Source organism: Littorina saxatilis, linkage group LG12 (genome assembly GCF_037325665.1).
Source record: "Littorina saxatilis isolate snail1 linkage group LG12, US_GU_Lsax_2.0, whole genome shotgun sequence".
In the NCBI taxonomy this organism is placed as follows: domain Eukaryota; kingdom Metazoa; phylum Mollusca; class Gastropoda; order Littorinimorpha; family Littorinidae; genus Littorina; species Littorina saxatilis.
This window is the reverse complement of record NC_090256.1, coordinates 26,260,482-26,277,939: the sequence shown is the minus strand read 5'-3', so window position 1 is coordinate 26,277,939 and position 17,458 is coordinate 26,260,482. Positions and strand designations below refer to the sequence as shown.

Sequence of the window (17,458 nt, the reverse complement as noted above, 5' to 3'; positions counted from 1 at the left end):
CAATCCATGTACAACTGACCAACTGACCTATCCCCCCCTCCAAGCCTGGGAACAACACTTCATTCTAAGGCCTGACAAACTTCATAACTCGTCCAAGTTCTAAGATTAAACTTAGCACTTACGGAGGTGATCTCAAGTTTCTGATGGTGCGTAAGTGATCCTTGAGAACCCTGAAAAAGCATCCATCATCCTTTATCACAGCATAACAATTCTTTAGCATACAAGTATGTATTATCTAGCTCATAAAAATGGATTAGCCTGTTTTGATTGTGCAAAATCCCTTTGAACTTTTGCTTTGTCAAGAAAGCACAAACGTGAGCTTTTGATATGAAGAGAAGAGCCATCAAAATTTCATTTTAACTTATACTTAACCCACATAATTAAGCTTATTTTCTTTTCTCTTCTTTAATTAACAATACCCTGTAAAAAAAAAATAAAAAAAAAAGCATGTAAAAACCTGTCAAATTAATTATTTCAAACAACCTGTTTTCTTCTGATTCTTGCTTGTCCATTCACTTCCCTTGGTCAGAGTACTAATGAATGATTTTGTTTTCATAATTAATTGTTTCAATAACTAAACTTTCTTGGTTTGCTTTTCTACTTTTGATTACGCTTTTCTGTAACAATAGCGTTGAAGAGATATTCAGACAGACCAGATAGACTTATCAGCTGGGTCTCTGGATTTTTAAGGGAGCCCTGATGCACCGAAAGTTCCACCAAAAATGTTTGTTAATAAACAGCAATGACTATACTGATTTTCAAACAGGCCAGCAGTAGCACTGCCACTGTGACAAAAGTAATAACATTAACAAACAGATATATATATATATGTCATGCCGAATTAACGGAATTACTGAATTCGCGGAATGGGCAACATTTTTGCCCATTTCGCGTAATCGGCAAAAACGCTGCCCATTACGTGAAATCGGCAGCGTTTTCTAGAAAATGCGGAAAGGCTTCTAAAATTTGCCCATTTCGCAAAAGAGACAGCTAGTCTGTTACTTTTTGTGTCACCAGAACATTGCATTAACATTTCTTTACCTCCCTACTATGTTTTGTATGGTCTATGTTGGTCTGTGTCAAGCATAACTCCGAAAATGCATGAAAACTACAGTTTCTGCAATAACGTGCCATAACTTATCGATTATTGCAATATCTATCCATTCGAGTATCTAGTTGTCTAAGTGTGATCATATCCCATGCATTTGAGAACTTTAAAACCAAAAACTGGCTGCCGATTTCGCAAAATGGGCACATTTTAGAAGCCTTTACGCGATTTCGGCAAAACGCTGCTGATTTCACGAATTGGGCAGCGTTTTGCCGATTACGCGAAATGGGCAAAAATGTTGCCCATTACACGGAATCGGCAATTACGTGAATTTGGCACGACATTATTCATTTACACAGTCTCAGTTTGGCAACAGTACTCACTCTCTTTTCTTCTTGGGAACACGATTGTATCTTTTGTCAACATCTTCTGAGGTTAGGCCCTGCAACCAACAAAAAGTGCTCACATCATTCAAAATTTAAAACAACAACTTCCAAAAAGCATGCATTCTTTGTGATTGTAAATATAAAGGATATATTGCGCAACTTCCGTGAAAATATGGACCGATGATCGAAATAGGGATGTGTGAGACTATCCAATCACAACCCCCTAATTTACCCACATGTCTTTCAGAATAGCAATATATATAAATATCAATCATTCAATGTAAAACTGTACCATCAGCTTGCTGCCATCTATACCCTCGTTTATGAAGTGGTCCCTGAATGCAGACAAACTGCTCTGAAAAAGACAAAAGCCTTGGTTACATATTTCTCATGACATGCCAGAAAAATGTAATAGCAAATATATATATATCTATATATTAAATGTATCCTAATTAAACCCTGTGTGAGGCACACATTCACACTGAATGAATCTCAATTATTTTAAAATGTTCACTCTTCTTTCGCTATTGTCACAAAATTGTAACATCACTTCTACAGGGCTAGTTCTGGAGAATGCTAATGTAATCTTACATAACTCACTCAGTAAGTTCTTCAAGAGTATCACATGCATTGTGTCTGTACTGATCACTACCGAATAAAATACAGTTCACAAATTTTACCAGTTCAAAGTCAGCAATTATAATGATAATTATAGGCATTATCGTACAGATTTAACAATGAGCGTTTTTCGTGGGGCATATTGCATGTCTCTGGTTTAAATTAAGAGAAATAGTTAATATTACTAATGGGCAAAAACCCACACTGGTCCCGGACACAGTGACACTACGTACGTCACACATTCCTTTCTCAAAGCGAAAGTGGAGGTTGTCTTGGCAAAGTTCAGGTCCCTGGATTTTGTAAATTACTCTCATTATCAACATTCACAAGCTTCAGTTAATACAATTAAATTAATCTTTCTAAAAATGACCACCAACGATTCGTCGTAGCCAGACGGTCCTTATCGACCATGACACGCCATGATTCTTCATGCGGCTGCAGGTCGACAGACAAAAACTAACATTACAACTTACCTGGTTGAGCCAGTTATTAACCTGATGCACTGTCCATCTAGCCAGTTCTTCAGCATGTGGAAGTGCCATTTTTTTCCTCTGGATCTCCTTTAAATGTCCTTACACGTCGATTCTGACACAAATCATCAGATAGAATTCCGCATAACTTCGTACGCACTGGCCGATGTTCTGCAGAGTTTTAAAACTTCCTGGTTGTTGGTCTTCGCTGGTTGCAAGAGGCGATGGCACAAAGCCCTCAACCAATCAAAACGCATCACTGGATTGGTCGCGGGTTAAACCGCAGGCACTTGAAAACAACTCATTTTGTTTTTGACCTGTCTCGACCGCCGCTGCTTTTGGAATACACCTCCACGAGCCAAGTATGGGTAGCGAGATCCCAAGCACAAAAAATCCGAATACTATTGTTGGCAGTACCTCAGTCTCAGTCGCGAAGTTCCCCGGCCGCCCGGCTGAAAAGCTGAATTGAAGTACAATCTCTGGTACAGTCACGTTATCAAAACTCTACATAAGTTCAAGTGCACTTCCAGGAGAGTTTTATTTGTTGTTTGTTGGTGGGGTTTTTGGTTTGTTGTTGTTGTTGTTGTTGTTGTTGTTGTTGTTGTTGTTGTTGCTCTTTTTGGGGGGGACTAAGTCAGTTTCTTCACTTTAGTCGGGCTTTAAGTGACGTTTCAGGGAAGAAAGTCCACCCTTTGTAAAAGTGATACATTTTTTGTAATTTTTTTTATAAGTTCAAGGAATGCTGATACCAGAACTAACAACACCAAAAAAGGGCTTTAACGTGCTAATTTGCAAGATAATGACTGAAACTTGAATATGGGGTATCAGACTTTTCTCTCTCTCACAAAACCACTAATGACTGAATTTCTAAGATTCTATTGTGGGTATGTAAACAGATCAACAATGAATAATGATCACACCTGAACACGAGTGATAGAGGAACAATCTAAAACACACAAAAACAGTTACTTTGCTGGTTTTTAACGTATCATCATTTCATGTCCCCAGTAAAAGGAAAATTTTCCATTGAGGACGTTAAGGTCTAGTTTTTACTTTGCCGGTAAGATTGGGGGGGAAAACGACAACTTTGCACCAACTTTTAAAACTGAATTTCAAGCACGAAGCACAGACAAACATGAAATTAAACGGATAAAAGTGAAAAAAATAAAGTTCTAAAACGTTGTCACATCCAAAATTAGGTTCATCATTTTAACCACATTAAAAATATGAATACCCCTTAATAAAACGTGCTTATATTTCATCTGAGTTTTTGTCTACTACGTGTACCCCTAACTTCTACCCCTTTTAACAGAAAACATGCTGCTAGTCTATGCTTGAGAAAAAAAATTAAAAGAGACATGACATTTTTAAAAGGTAGATTTTATGTAAGTTCGGGGATTTATAAGGAGAGAAATACAAAGAAAAGGAAGCGTTAAGCCCTTATTTGTAAGATAACGTATGGGACTTAGGTTTGGGGTATCCGAATTTCGTACAAGACTCACCAGTAAATACTGAATTAGTAAAATTGAAAAGAAAACATATTTTCCAGCTTAAAGTCTTTGCTTCAATCAGTTCTTTATCAATGCTGTCTGTCTATTTAATTTGGGACACATTAATCAGAAAGACCTATTTTAATTCTACTACTTGTTCTTGGGAATAGTAGTAAAGCAGCACATGAATAAATAAACAGCCAATCAGTCAGTTCTAAGATGAAAGCGCTACTGATTTTCGGCAATCATTCGTCAGCTAATTAAAAGGCCGATGCGCTCCACGTTACTATATATATATATATATATCGACGGGTACATTCCATCATAGACCATCTTGATCTTGATCTTGATATGTTACGCCAACAGGTCCCAAGCTTGGGAATATACGTTGGCGGAATTTGGGGAGAGCACTTGGTGTTTTAGTCAGCGGTTGGCAGTTTTCCTCTGAATTCGTTGACCGTTGACGACTGGATCGTGTTGTCATCAAGGTTGTTCCAGTCAATAACTGTTCTTGTGAAAAAAGAGTACTTGTACACTGGTGTTTTTGTACACTCCACCGTAAAGCACTGGCTGTTGTTTCTTGTGATATTTCTGACTGTGGCTGATGATGTAAAGTCTTTGTTCACTCGTTGTTTCACTTGTCTTTTTGATTTTTGTTGCTGGATGAATTTCTCAGGGGGTACCAGCCCTCTGACCACTTTGAACAGAAATGTGAGTCTCTGTTGTTTCAGACCATAAACCATATCGTATCTCTTTCCCACTCTAAAAGAACATGGTAAAACAAGCCTAACATAATTTAGTCCAACGAAGCTCCTCTTCGTAAACTCAGTTTCTTCTTTCTTCATTCCTTTTTTCTCCCATCTGTATGTTACTTGTTTACAGTGCTAGAGAAGGCTTTACTGTCAGTAAACTTCACCCCCAACCTCACCCCGGTGTCACGATTTCATCTTTCGCCTGTGTACATATTTCCCCCTCGACATATACTCAAGACTGAAATGTTGTTTCCTGGTAAAATTAAGAAGTGAAATTATTTATGGACAAAAAGCATGTCAGTTTCTTGCATGTGAAGAAAATTGGTGGTAAAATGTAGTAGATCAACGAGGCCGAGAAGCGAAATCAGTATCAATACGGCGAAAGATGAAAACGTCACGGCACCGGCCCCACCTCGGCCTCCGTCCTCAGTTGACATCTCCTCCCGACCTCTCGCGACCTTAAGCTATTTGAACTGCTGTCCCAGACCAGTAACCGATTATTAGTCTTTATTTCAAACTATCTTTGAAAAGACTAGTCTTGCAGCCTAAGCCAGAATGACACAATACAAATCGTAAATCTGTAAAACAGGTGCTTTCAAGTGCCTGTGTAACAAGCTTTTGGAAGGGAGGTCACTCGGTCGCTTTTTTTGCCACATCCGGAAAAATGTCGGTGAGTTCAGACGCGTGTTTTCAACGTTTCAAAAGAAATTGGGGACATGTTTCGTATTATTCCTTTGTGTGTCATGGGAGAGTATCAGTTGAAAGGTTTTATTCTGAGTTTTAACGCCTTTAGTCCTCTATTGTGAGTATGGTGTATCCATTGTTAATTTTCTTGCGGCATCTTTTTGATTGTTGTCGCTCAAACGTTCTTTTGTCACAGCAGAGCCAGTGATACTGAGAGATGTTCATCATTTCTGATCGGGCTAAGCCTAGTTTATTTACTGTCATTCTTTGGTACCCATTCTTGCATAATTTTTGGTTTTTGAAGCACTGAACATATTTCGATGCATAATGATAATGTGTAATTCTGTGGATCACAATCAAATTCTAACCACTCTTTCCAGTGTAAGTGTAACTGTTGTCTGCTGGTTCTGACCTGTGTAAACCTAATGTATATATTTCAATCTGCTAATGTATTTTTCTATTCATTTCTGTTATAGAATCAAAATCCAGGAAGTGGAGGACAACCTGGCATGATACCACCTCCGTACGGGGTATGTGTGATCTCATAGATCTATCTTATTTCCTTTTTTTGCATTGTATGAAAGAGAGATAATCTTGTAGTTGTGTGTGTATGTGTGTGTGAGTAATGCTAAAACTAGTAAAAGCCATCTGCTCTTTATTTGTTAGGTGACATTCTGGTTGGCTTTTGTCCACCACATATCTATTTTTATTTTTATTTATTTTATTTATTTATTTACGAGGATTTATATCGCGCACGTATCTCACCACACAAGGCGACTCAAGGCGCATGTTACCTATTAATGCCGTGTGAGATGGAATTTTTTACACAATATATCACGCATTCACATCGGCCAGTTGATCGACTGCCTTTAGGCGCTGCATCCACCTTTCACGGCCTATTATTCCAGGTCACACAGGTATTTTGGTGGACATTTTTATCTACGCCTATACAATTTTGCCAGGAAAGACCCTTTTGTCAATCGTGGGATCTTTAACGTGCACACCCCAATGTAGTGTACACGAAAGGACCTCGGTTTTTCGTCTCATCCAAAAGACTAGCACTTGAACCCACCACCTAGGTTAGGAAAGGGGGGAGAAAATAGCGGCCTGGCCCAGGGTCGACCACGCAACCTCTCGATTCCGAGAGCAAGTGCGTTACCACTCGGCCACCCAGTCCCATATCTATACAGTAGAACCTCCCTTTTAAAATCTCCAAACATCTGAGAAAATCGGGTCTTCAAATGGGGGTAAATTTACAAAGGCTATGAGTATGAACATAAAATCTGAAAAAGGTCTTAAGGGCAGGTGGGCCAGTGCAAAATTGACCAAATCGTTCAAAACACTGTTTTGGGTATTTTGGCAGATTATGTTTCCATAACATACCTATCATCCATGTGTGTCAGTGTTTTTGTCAAAAGTGTCCTATTTATCTGTCAATAAAGACAAAATGTGAACATGTGTGGCATTGATTGTCTTCTGTAGTCGATATTCCCCCGCCAAAAAATGTCTCATTTCAAAGGCTAGTTACGGCTTTGTCCTCAGCAAAACAGTGCATTCACGACATACAAAACTGCGCAGCAGCTCTTGACCTATAACATGACATCATTGTTTTGATGAATGTTCCATTCGCTCAGCCACTAGTCCGTTGCAAAAGCAGCAATCGTAATCGAACGGAATCGAACGGAAATGTCCTTATTTGGAAGGTACTCGACATCCATTGGTTCGTTTCATAAACCGAAATCGGGAACCAGTTTACTTTGTGAGTGCGCATGCTCAGCTTACGAATTTTGCATACGGAAACTACCGAAGAGACTCTCGGCCATGACGGGAACACCCGAAGTTCACTCGGTTTCTTCTTCTTCTTCTTTCTTGGTATGGACTGGGTTCATCCGAACGTCTGTAGTCCAGCGGCGGAGTACTGAGTAATTGGTTACTGGTGGTGGGTGACCCAATAACTCCGAGAAGATGGTTAAAAGTATAAAACTATTTACACGAAGAGCTGCAGGGTTACTGTGTCAGCGAGGCAAGTCCGTGGGTACGACCCAGACCAGTTTGGAAGGACTCCAGTGAAGGAGCAACTGTGGTCTTAGGGTCGAGCTTGTTCCACTGACGCAGTGTTCGGGGGAAAAAGGAGTTGAAGAGAACAGGATGGGATGCCCTCTCCTGGAACAGCCTCTGGGCTCCTCTGGTGCGGCTGTCGCCAGAGGTGTAGAACTCGGCCTTGTTGATGTCGACTATGCCGTTGTTGATCTTGTAGAGCATAGTGAGGCGGTTGGCGAGTCTTCTGTCGGCGAGTGGTTCCCATTGGAGGGTCTTCAGCATGCTGGTCACACAGCCTGGGGTCCGATCGCTGTAGTTGTTGTGGACGTAACGGGCTGCTCTGCGTTGGACTTTTTCAAGCTCCGTGACGTCTTTCTGAGAGATCGGGTCCCAGACTGGCGAGGCGTAGTCAAGGACCGGTCTGACCATGGCCTTGTACGTAGCAGCTCTGACGGTGGTGGTGCACTCCCGGAAGTTCCGCCGCAAGAAGCCCACAGTTCTGTTGCCCTTTTTGACAGTCGCTTGCACATGGCTGCTCCAGGACAGGTCATCGGAGATTAAGACCCCTAGGTACTTGCTGGATGGTGTTGTTTCCAGAGTCTGTCCATGGAGGCTGTAGGAAGTTGGCAGGATGGGCTTCTTCTTGTTCGGGGCAATGCGGATGACGGTGCACTTGCTGGGGTTGAACTCCATCTGCCATGTTGATTCCCACTGTTCGAGGCTGGATAGGTCCTGTTGGAGCTGCAGACTGTCCGCTGGAGAGGATATACGTTTGAAGAGTAGGGAGTCGTCTGCAAAGAGTTTGACGCTGCTGAACTGAACGGATTCAGGGAGGTCGTTGATGAAGGCTAAAAACAGGAGAGGACCCAGGACGGTCCCCTGCGGAACTCCGGACTGCACTCCGACTGGGGACGATAGGACGCCCTCCAAGGCCACCTGCTGTTGACGCTGACTGAGGAAGGCAGAGATCCACTTGAGGGTGTCGTTTCTCACTCCGTAGTAAGCCAGTTTCGTGAGCAGGCGGGCGTGGGGCACCTTGTCGAAGGCTTTGGAGAAGTCCAACAGGATGGCGTCGACCTGGGCTCCCTCTGCTAGCTGCCGGGCAATTTCATGGACTGTGACGATGAGCTGGGTTTCGCATGAGCGTTTACACCGAAAGCCATGTTGACAGTTGGTAAGGATGGCATGGTGGTCAAAGTGCTTCATGATGGAGCTGTGCACCACGTGCTCGAGTATCTTGCAGGTGATGGAGATGAGCGAGACAGGGCGGTAGTTGGCTGCAAGGTGTCGTTCCCCTTTCTTGAAGATAGGCACCACCCAGGCCTGGCGCCAGTCAAGCGGGACCTCCCCAGTATCCAACGAGAGCTGGAACAGTCGAACAAGGATGGGCGCCAGTTGGTCAGCAGACATCTTCAAGATGAAGGCTGGGATGGAGTCTGGTCCAGTTGCCTTGTCCGTCTTCAGGTTCCTCAGGAGCTTGCGGACACCACCTTCGTCAATGTGGATATCATCCATCGCCGGGAAAGGGCTGTCGCCCATACTGGGGATGCGAGATGTGTCCTCGGTGGTGAACGCCCTCTGGAACTGTTCGTTCAGGATCTCCGCCTTTACAACATCCTGGTTACACATCAAACGATCGGTGACAACCAAAAGCGAATTTTTCTTTGAGAAACAACCTTTGATACGATAACAATGGTTCGAAATAAGAAAGAGGACAATGTCTTTATTAGTTCGGTTAGCAACAACAAGTATTTCCGCTGGTACTAGGCCAAAGTTTGGATTCTGCCGGTGTTTCCGATACAGAGGAAAGCTTTGATCTCCCCGCAGATCCACAGGTCGCCATTTCCGAACACGCCATGCATGGCGCAGACTTTTTACGTCTTGCAACTGGCTTGCTTTGCGCTGAATTTGAGTCAGTTTCTGAGCGACAAGCAAGTCGAGCATTTGCTACGCAAAAAAACAAAAACAGAAGAAAGTATCCAACATCAGTCAGATTATCGGTAATGTTTGCTGGGTCTGCCATTTCACGAACGAAACTGGATCAGCAACTGTTTGTATCAATCTGCACTTTCGTAAATTCCGTCACTGTCACTGTGTCATTTTCTTCACCGCGATACACAGTTCATTGCGAAGAGCTTCCTCAGTAAATCGTTCAGATTCCACGTACGATTTGTTGTCAAAAAACAACTCAAACAAAAGTTTCAAACTCATCATCCTCCATCTTGCTTGTCGAAGCACTAAAGTACTGTATCGATGTAAAAACAAAAGCAGAAAACTTCGACCAACAAATTCAGCGCATAAGACACGACGAGATAACGGAAGGAAAGAAGCCTCGTTCTGGCTCAAGTAAGTTACCGTTAAAAATACCGTTATTCGCATGCAAATACAAACGAGAATCGGGTCATTGATACACGTTTAGCGCTGGGGCAGTATCCCCATGCTGGTTGACAGAGGGAAAGAAGGGATGGACGCATAAATTCGCTGCTGGCGTGCTAAAGGCTAAGTAGTTTGCAATTCAAATAAACTAAGCTGTTCATTCATAACACAGTTTTGTCCTTGTATGTCTGTTTCTATAGTGTTTCTGTGGTGTTCAATCTTCAATGTCGTTTTTCTCAGTTCAGCCATTTTGCCTACGGTTACGTCTTGAGTTACGCGATTTCTCTGGCTGTAATTTAGCTAGAGCAATATTTTCTTTTGTAGTTTGTGCAGAATATAACATTCTAGGGGATTACGAAGGGATTTTGCTGAAATTTTATTATAGTCATATCCAGATTATTTCAAAAAATAATTTCGCAAGCGTTACCCTAAAGTTTGACAGTTGTAACAAAGAAGTGTTCCTAACTCCAAATATAAATATAATAAACAAGATCTGCTTCGTAATCCCCTAGAGCATACCCAGAAGGATAAAATAAAACAATAATTAGAAGTGTGACAATCACATCTGATGAAAATCCGTGTATCTCCTGTACTCCACTTTTGTCTGTATTTTGACTGTTTTTGTCGCGTAAAACAAAAACCAGCAACCGAAAATACAAAACATGACTATTGTTTGTCATCATTTGTTCATTTCTTTCATAAAATAACATTTAGACACAATAAAACATTCAAAATAAAAAAAAAGGTAGTGCACTGGCCCACCTCCCCTTAAAAAGGAGGAAGTCTTAAATTGGGCGGTCTTAAAAGGGGGCTTCCACTGTGTGTGTGTGAGAGAGAGAGAGTTTAATACTAAATTTGTTTAAATCCACATGTAATGATGTATGCATGTGTGTCACTTTGTTTCACTGCGAATGTGATAAATGTGGTGACAGAATATGCATGTATTTGTGATACTGATACTAGTGATACTGATAGTTGTCAATTCATTACTGTTGTAACTTTGTCACCTTTGGCTTTGCTTTTGTCCAGCACACATTTAATGTTACTGTTGCAGATGCCACCCCCTGGCGGGCCCCCTCCAGGATTTATGCCCCCCATGGGACCGCCAATGCAAGGTAGTTTTTTTATTAATGGAAAATCAGGATCACTTGTCGACATTTTAAGTGATGTGTGTGGACTGTGATCTGTTCATTGATTTGTTTAAGTGATGTGCTATAGCTAAATTTGATCAGGATTCTGGATGCATAGACTCAATTCAAGAACAAATGCATTTTTAGGTATTTTGAGTAATATGTTACGTAAGGATATGTATGATCTGTCTGTTCTCGTGGATGTAAAAAAAAAATGTGGGATTGTATATTTAATGATCTGGAACGCTAACAGACTCAGTTTCTTTCTCTTCATTCAGTTGAACACAAACAGTCATGCACAGAAGAAATGTTTCCTCAATCAATAATGAATCTCAGCCAGAAGAATACTGTTATGAGCAATGACACATGAAATTTTGATATTAATGGTTGAATGACAAGAAACACACCATTTTAAAGAGATCAAAATTCTGAGCACATAGCAATTTGTTTTATTTAAATCGGTGCAGTAGTTCTCGAGATATGGTCATTTTAGTTGAGAAATGTTGGGCGTCATTTGAGGACAAAGCTAGTAGCTAAATACATGGGACATAGACTGATAGCTGTGGCAATAACATGAAATTTTGAAATTAATGGTTGAATGACAAGAAACACACCATTTTAAAGAGATCAAAATTCTGAGCACATAGCAATTTGTTTTATTTAAATCGGTGCAGTAGTTCGCGAGATATGAACATTTTAGTTCGAAATCACTTTGCTTTGAGCGAGCCGAGATCGCAACCTCTTCAGGCTTTTGATCGGCCGAGTTTCGCATTTTTCGGGTCCAGTTTTGCGCAGCATAATCGTTGGGAATAAGTCATTTCTCGCTCGATTCTTTTGATTTTTGGCTTAAATGAAACAGAAGTTAATGTTTTATAAACTGCATTTGAACCGTGTATGCCGATGGAAGTTTTCAGACCAAATTTTAGTGAAACTCACACGAGTAATATTCACCGTCATGCTGACGGAGATGTAGCTTCCGGTGGGTCGCGGTTTTCTGTATGGGAAAGATGTAAAGCTTTCTCTGATTGGTTGCAAAATATCACAGCCCTCCAATGAAAATTACGGTACTCCCAGCAGTTTGAAATGAACTGGTCGTCTGCAAAGAGTGACGCGAAAATGGCCGCGAGAGGCAGTGAAGACGAACACGCACTTTCACACTCAAAATATTCCAAAACACATCTTTTATTAATTTCATACAGTAAACTTTGTTTTTGAATCATTTCTTTATTCATTCCTTTTTCATTTGATACATAATTTGTGACTCACAAACATCAATTATGCCAATTATTTTTCACTCAAAGTGAACAAAAAGTGCCTTTTCACTGTGTCCTCAGTTGACGCTGGGGGATGTGGCAATGCTACTGTTATGAGCTATGGTGCAATGAATACGTAGGTAACTTTCATTTGTTAAAACTAATCTCTGTTCCACTAATTTTTGTTTGTTTGACGGCACTGGCTTGTGACTGTTGTTTCAACGTAGGCTTCAGGAATGGAAATTTATACATGGATCTATGTAAATACGCCTTTTCTGTCAACGTAAAAGACATGAAATAGCTGGTTGTTTACATCCAAATGTAGAACTTTCTCAGGCAGGGGACACGACCCAGTAAGCTTTCTCTTTTGAACCGCCAGACCCATCCCCTAGGCTGTGAAGAGTAAAGTTGATGTAGTTCTGCTCATTGAATTGCAGGTTATAATGGACCACCAGGCATGCCACCCCCTGTGTTTCCACCAGGCATGCCTCCTCCCATGGGCTTTCCTCCTCCAATGTTCCCAGGTCAGTTTGTTAGTGTGTCATACTCAATAGTCTTGACATTGAAAAACTATGCACACTAAAATAGGGAAAATGTTTCTTGATAATTGATAGGACTTTCTTCCTGTAAAAGTTATCAAACTGTTTGTCATTTAAAAAAAAATTTTTTGTTGGCTTGATTTTGGGGGTAACCCCACTTGAGCAGAAATCACCTGACCTCTGTGAAAGAAATCTTACATCGGAAGAGTGTTATAGATAGCCAATTCAAATGCCTTTTACTTTACTGCATGAAAAGTTTGAATAAAATAACACAGGTATACATTTTTTTACTTGGGGTACAAAAAATGTTGCATGTTGTCTTTTTGCCGAGTTTATTTATTGCTGTTATCAACGTAATACAGGATGTTTGGTTAAGACTTTGTTTTTGAGATTCTAATAATCATTTCATTTCAGGTATGAGTGGTGGTAGTACTGTGTGTGTTTGTGTTATGGACATTATGATTTTGAATTTTGCAAAACTTACTTTTTTTTTAATTGTGAATACATGTTTCTTTGCTTTGTTTGAGTGTGGCTAATGCGTAAAGTGCACAATAGAAATTGATTATTAAACCTTGCAACTGATTGATTGATTGATTGATTGAATGATGGACAGCAGGTGGAGATATGGGACCTGGAGGTCCAGGTGGACCAGCAGGACAGGAAGGCAAGGTAAGAACAGGTTTGAATTTGTGACAAGTGTATCCATACTTTCAAGTGCTGTTTAAAATTGTGATTTTTCAAATCTGCTCCCTTCCCTGCACAGTGATTGCGCTAGGTGTATTGTAACCGGTGAATGTGTTACCTGAAAGAGAAGAAGAAACATTTAAAAAAAATTTGTCGCAGCCAGCAGTCAAACTATAGAGCAGTTATGTTGTAATCCTTGACACAAAAACCTGTCAATTGCAATCAAACCTGGTAGGTTTTGTATTTCCTGTCCAGTATTTTCACATAAAACCATTCAAATAATCAAGTGGATGTTGTGGCGTAAGTTACAATGTCCATTATGTAAGGACTGCAACACTTGAGTAATACATATATATTTGGGAGTAAAAACACCATGTAACCTACGTCACAATTTCAGACATCCCAATTTTGCTCTGCCGCATCTAACAACTGTTTGAGAAAAATTACTTTTTACTTTCAGTCTACACTTGTACAGGAGTCAAATTCTCCTGAATTTTAAACAAGTTTAATTTTTGGAACTCATGTCCTTATTTTTGGCCTAGTATTGAGCTCCTTCACATACAATAATGCCTTTTGCTTTCAGAGTCCTTGGGGGGAGTACAAGGCTCCAGACGGACGGACATACTATTACAACGGTGTGACAAAGAAGTCGAGCTGGGAAAAACCTGATGAACTGAAGTCACAAACAGAGGTATTTACATTTCTCAGCTTTTGTGAAAGAGTTGGACTCTGACACTGTGTATCTGTCACACCAGCTTGCTTGATCTGTGTAGCTAATTGTGATCATTATTTCATAAGCATTAATTAAATTACATATTATTACCCAACTCACATATAGCAATTAACTCTAGTTCAGTGCTGGTAACGCTGTACGCGTTCCCCTTGGTAACAAGGGAGACCACCCTAAAAAAGAGTGATCCATCCCATAATATCAGACCGATGTCCGGTCCAACATCCGTATGCGTGCGCATACGCCGCCATTTGCATCATTCTCTCTCAGCGGTTCAACTGGACTGGACGCTCCTGACGTACGCTCCTGCTGTCTTCAGCTTTTCGCCAGAGTCTTTGGCTTTGGCTTCTCCCCTTGGTCGCCGCCTAACTTTACACCTGTACCTATGCTGTGTGGTGAGATCTTTTCGGTTTTGTTGTAACTTTAGCGACGTTTTCGTCGCTCGTTTATACTAACCTTGTGAAATTTTTCTGAAATTGTTTCTGTGAAATTTTTCATGAGTTGTTTGCTTTGGCGGAGGCTGCGCTCGTTGTTAGCGCGGAACGGAAGCCTAGTTCGAGGCAGGTACCTGACGTTACGCCTCCTTAGAGAAGCTCGAGGAGGGATAAGGGCGCGGGTAAGTCCGCGTCTTTATCGTCTGAGGCAACTTCCGTTAAGTCTCCCATGTTAGCAGACGTTCAAGCAACTTCCGGGTAGACTTGTGTACTTTCTGACAAGAGTAGTTTTTCTGGTGTAGCATCTACTGCTTCTGTTTCACCTGGTGGTCCTGGGTTAGCACCAGCTGATGTTGTATCTTTATTGTTGACGCTGAGCGCTCAGGTTTCGACGTTAGCGTCGGATTTATCTTCCACTCGGGAGGAGTTGCGTTCTCTTCCGGCGGGTGTTTCTGATGTTTTTTCTTTAGCCAAGATCCGGCAGTCTCCTGCGGCTCCCACTTCGACTTCCGCTAAGCCCTCGGCGACCGTGACTAGGGCGGATGTCCATGCTTCTCAGGATGGGGTACCCTCTTGGTGTCTCTGCTGATTGTGTCGACACCAGTTCAAGGTATGTTTACACCGCGTGTAGCTAGGTTCTCTAGCGAAAGCGGTGTGCGAGCTCAGGGGGCTCTCTCGTGCGTTGGATGCCGTGAGAGTTCTTATGAGCAGCGAAAGGACGAACGTATCCTTAGGTCTCTTGACGAGAATATCGGGGACCGTTTTAGTCCTCTTCCGCCCAGGGGGCAGGAAATGGTCGGTTCTGCCGACGATAAATTGTCTGATGTTCTACCTCCTGTCTCTGAGCTTGATCTCGAGTCGGAGGGTAGGGCGGATGACGGGGATGCCTTGAGAGACAGACCGCGGGTGTCCGTCTGTAGGTCAACCTCCTGCGTCTGGTTTCCAGCAGGACGGTGTGACTGAATAGGCCTCGGTGGCCTACCTGACTACGATGGCGAGCAGGAAGGCTAACCAGGGTGCGTCCATGGCGGTGGGCGACACCCAGCTTGCTTGCCGTTCTAGTTGTCCAGCGCAGTGACGTGGGCTAACGAAAATGGCATTTAAGTTATTGGTGACTCTGGGGCTGACCATGGGTGTCATTCTGGGGTCACCTACCTGACTACGATGGCGAGCATGAAGGTTAACGAGGGTGCGTCCATGGGATGGACGACACCCAGCTTAACTCGCCGTTCAAGTTGTCCAGCGCAGTGACGTGGTCGGCGGAAAACGGCATTTAAGTTTTGACCGGAAGGGGTGGTTGAGAGCAGGGCGTAACTGACTCCACCTCTTTCCGGTTCCGTTTTCTGGAAGTTCGGAGGAACAGGATGTTCTCTTCAACTTCCGGAGATCGTTGTCCATTGCCCTGGAGTTGGCAAATGGCCGCGTGTGGCCGGGTTCTCCGGTGAAAGTGGTGTACGTTCGCCCGGGGAATGTAGCACGCATTTTCGGGCTGGGCAACGTAAGCTTCCGCCCTGGGGGCAGGAAGTTGTTGGGCTGGGTGATTCTTGGATTGGCCATGCGAGTCTCTCTGGGGGTCACCTTCCTGACTTTGTCACCGAGTAGGAAGGTGATGTTTGGAGAGGTGTCCACGGTGGTGGATGACACTCAGCTTAACTTGCCGTTCAAGTTGTCCAGCGCAGTGACGTGGGCAGTGGAAGACGGCATTTAGGACTTGTCAGGAAGGGGTGGCTGAAGATTTTTTCACTTCATCCGCCCCTATCTTTGTTCGACGGCTTCCGGAGTTCGGAGGAACAGTATGTTCACTTCCGCGACCGGGAATTGTCGTTCATTGCCCTGAAGATGGCATATGGCTTGTAGTTTTGACTTCCGCTTCCTCCCGGGGGGGCAGGAAGTGAGCAGTAAGGCTGGTTCCTTGTTGGATATTTTAAGTCAAACAGGAAGGCAGCTTCCGGATTGCACGGTTGTGCTTGACGGCTGTTCAGATGAAGGTGCTTCCGCTTTAACGATTAGCACTGAATTCAGGTTCCGTTTCAAGTTAGCAAGGGCGGTGGCGCTCGCAGCTGAAATGGTTTGAGGTTGAATGGAATCGTCCGGTGTGCTTCTATGCAACCGGTTGGTTCGCATGTTTACTAATCCACGGCCGGTTTCGCTTCCGCTTTTGCGGCTGCGTCTTCCGGTTACAGGATGGGATAGCGGCCTTCTACCGTTAACACTGTGGTGTTGGCGGTCGGCACTTTTCAGCTTTTGGCTTCCGGTTCCGTTTTTGCGGGTCCTTTGCTGTTATACAGGCTGTATCCACTTCCTCTTCCAGTCTTCTAGCTGGCATGGGACAGGTGGATGGAGACCTGGTCATGAAGTTCCGGTGTTTGTAAATTTTTCAAAATTTTTCCGATTTTGGCAAGTTTCGCCTTATCGGGATGGGTGACTGGTTCTCATCATTTCGATGATCGTGTTGATGCTTTTGATCACGAGGAGGAAATGGGGAGGCTCTTACTTCACTTGTGTCGCTGTTCGCGGCAGTTCGTAGTGGTTTTGAGCTTTCTGAGGAGAATCTTTGGGTGTCAAGCCCTTAGAGCCTCTGTCTGGGTCCTTTTGTGCTTGTGGAAGTTTTCACAAGCGAGTCTTCTTTGTCACCACTTCCTTGGTGGACAACACTCAACTTTATACCTGCGGCGAGGGTGCTTTAGCTTGTGTCGTACGCTCAAGTGGCGTGTCACTCACGGAGCGCTTTCTGTAGGATTCGGTTAACTCCAGGCTTAAGAACTTAGGTTCTCTTTTTGCGTTCTACGGAACCGCCCTCGGGTTTGGCAAACATCCATCTGGA

General features: G+C 42.8%; 2 protein-coding genes across 9 annotated transcripts in view; one reads left to right on the top strand and one right to left on the bottom strand.

Annotated features, from left to right (window-relative positions):
- Positions 1 to 2,742, bottom strand: part of LOC138981625 (B-cell linker protein-like) — a 49,583-nt gene extending 46,841 nt beyond the window's left edge. For 3 of the 5 annotated variants that reach the window (XM_070354608.1, XM_070354609.1, XM_070354612.1), the window contains exons 1-4: positions 2,526 to 2,742; positions 1,727 to 1,789; positions 1,432 to 1,490; positions 123 to 170 (exon numbers count right to left, since the gene is read on the bottom strand). In XM_070354608.1, coding sequence (XP_070210709.1) covers positions 123 to 170; positions 1,432 to 1,490; positions 1,727 to 1,789; positions 2,526 to 2,594 — 239 coding nt within the window. In that variant the 5' untranslated portion in view covers positions 2,595 to 2,742. The remainder of the gene's footprint in view (positions 1 to 122; positions 171 to 1,431; positions 1,491 to 1,726; positions 1,790 to 2,525) is intronic. The other 2 variants (XM_070354610.1, XM_070354613.1) reach the window with 2 other exon arrangements.
- A 2,671-nt stretch (positions 2,743 to 5,413) lies between these two features.
- LOC138981624 (pre-mRNA-processing factor 40 homolog A-like) overlaps positions 5,414 to 17,458 on the top strand; it is a 41,407-nt gene continuing 29,362 nt past the window's right edge. For 2 of the 4 annotated variants that reach the window (XM_070354604.1, XM_070354607.1), the window contains exons 1-6: positions 5,414 to 5,434; positions 5,925 to 5,978; positions 10,919 to 10,979; positions 12,685 to 12,771; positions 13,400 to 13,455; positions 14,054 to 14,161. In XM_070354604.1, the coding sequence (XP_070210705.1) occupies positions 5,429 to 5,434; positions 5,925 to 5,978; positions 10,919 to 10,979; positions 12,685 to 12,771; positions 13,400 to 13,455; positions 14,054 to 14,161 (372 nt within the window). In that variant the 5' untranslated portion in view covers positions 5,414 to 5,428. Of the gene's footprint in view, positions 5,435 to 5,493; positions 5,567 to 5,924; positions 5,979 to 10,918; positions 10,980 to 12,684; positions 12,772 to 13,399; positions 13,456 to 14,053; positions 14,162 to 17,458 lie in introns of those variants that run through there. The other 2 variants (XM_070354605.1, XM_070354606.1) reach the window with 2 other exon arrangements.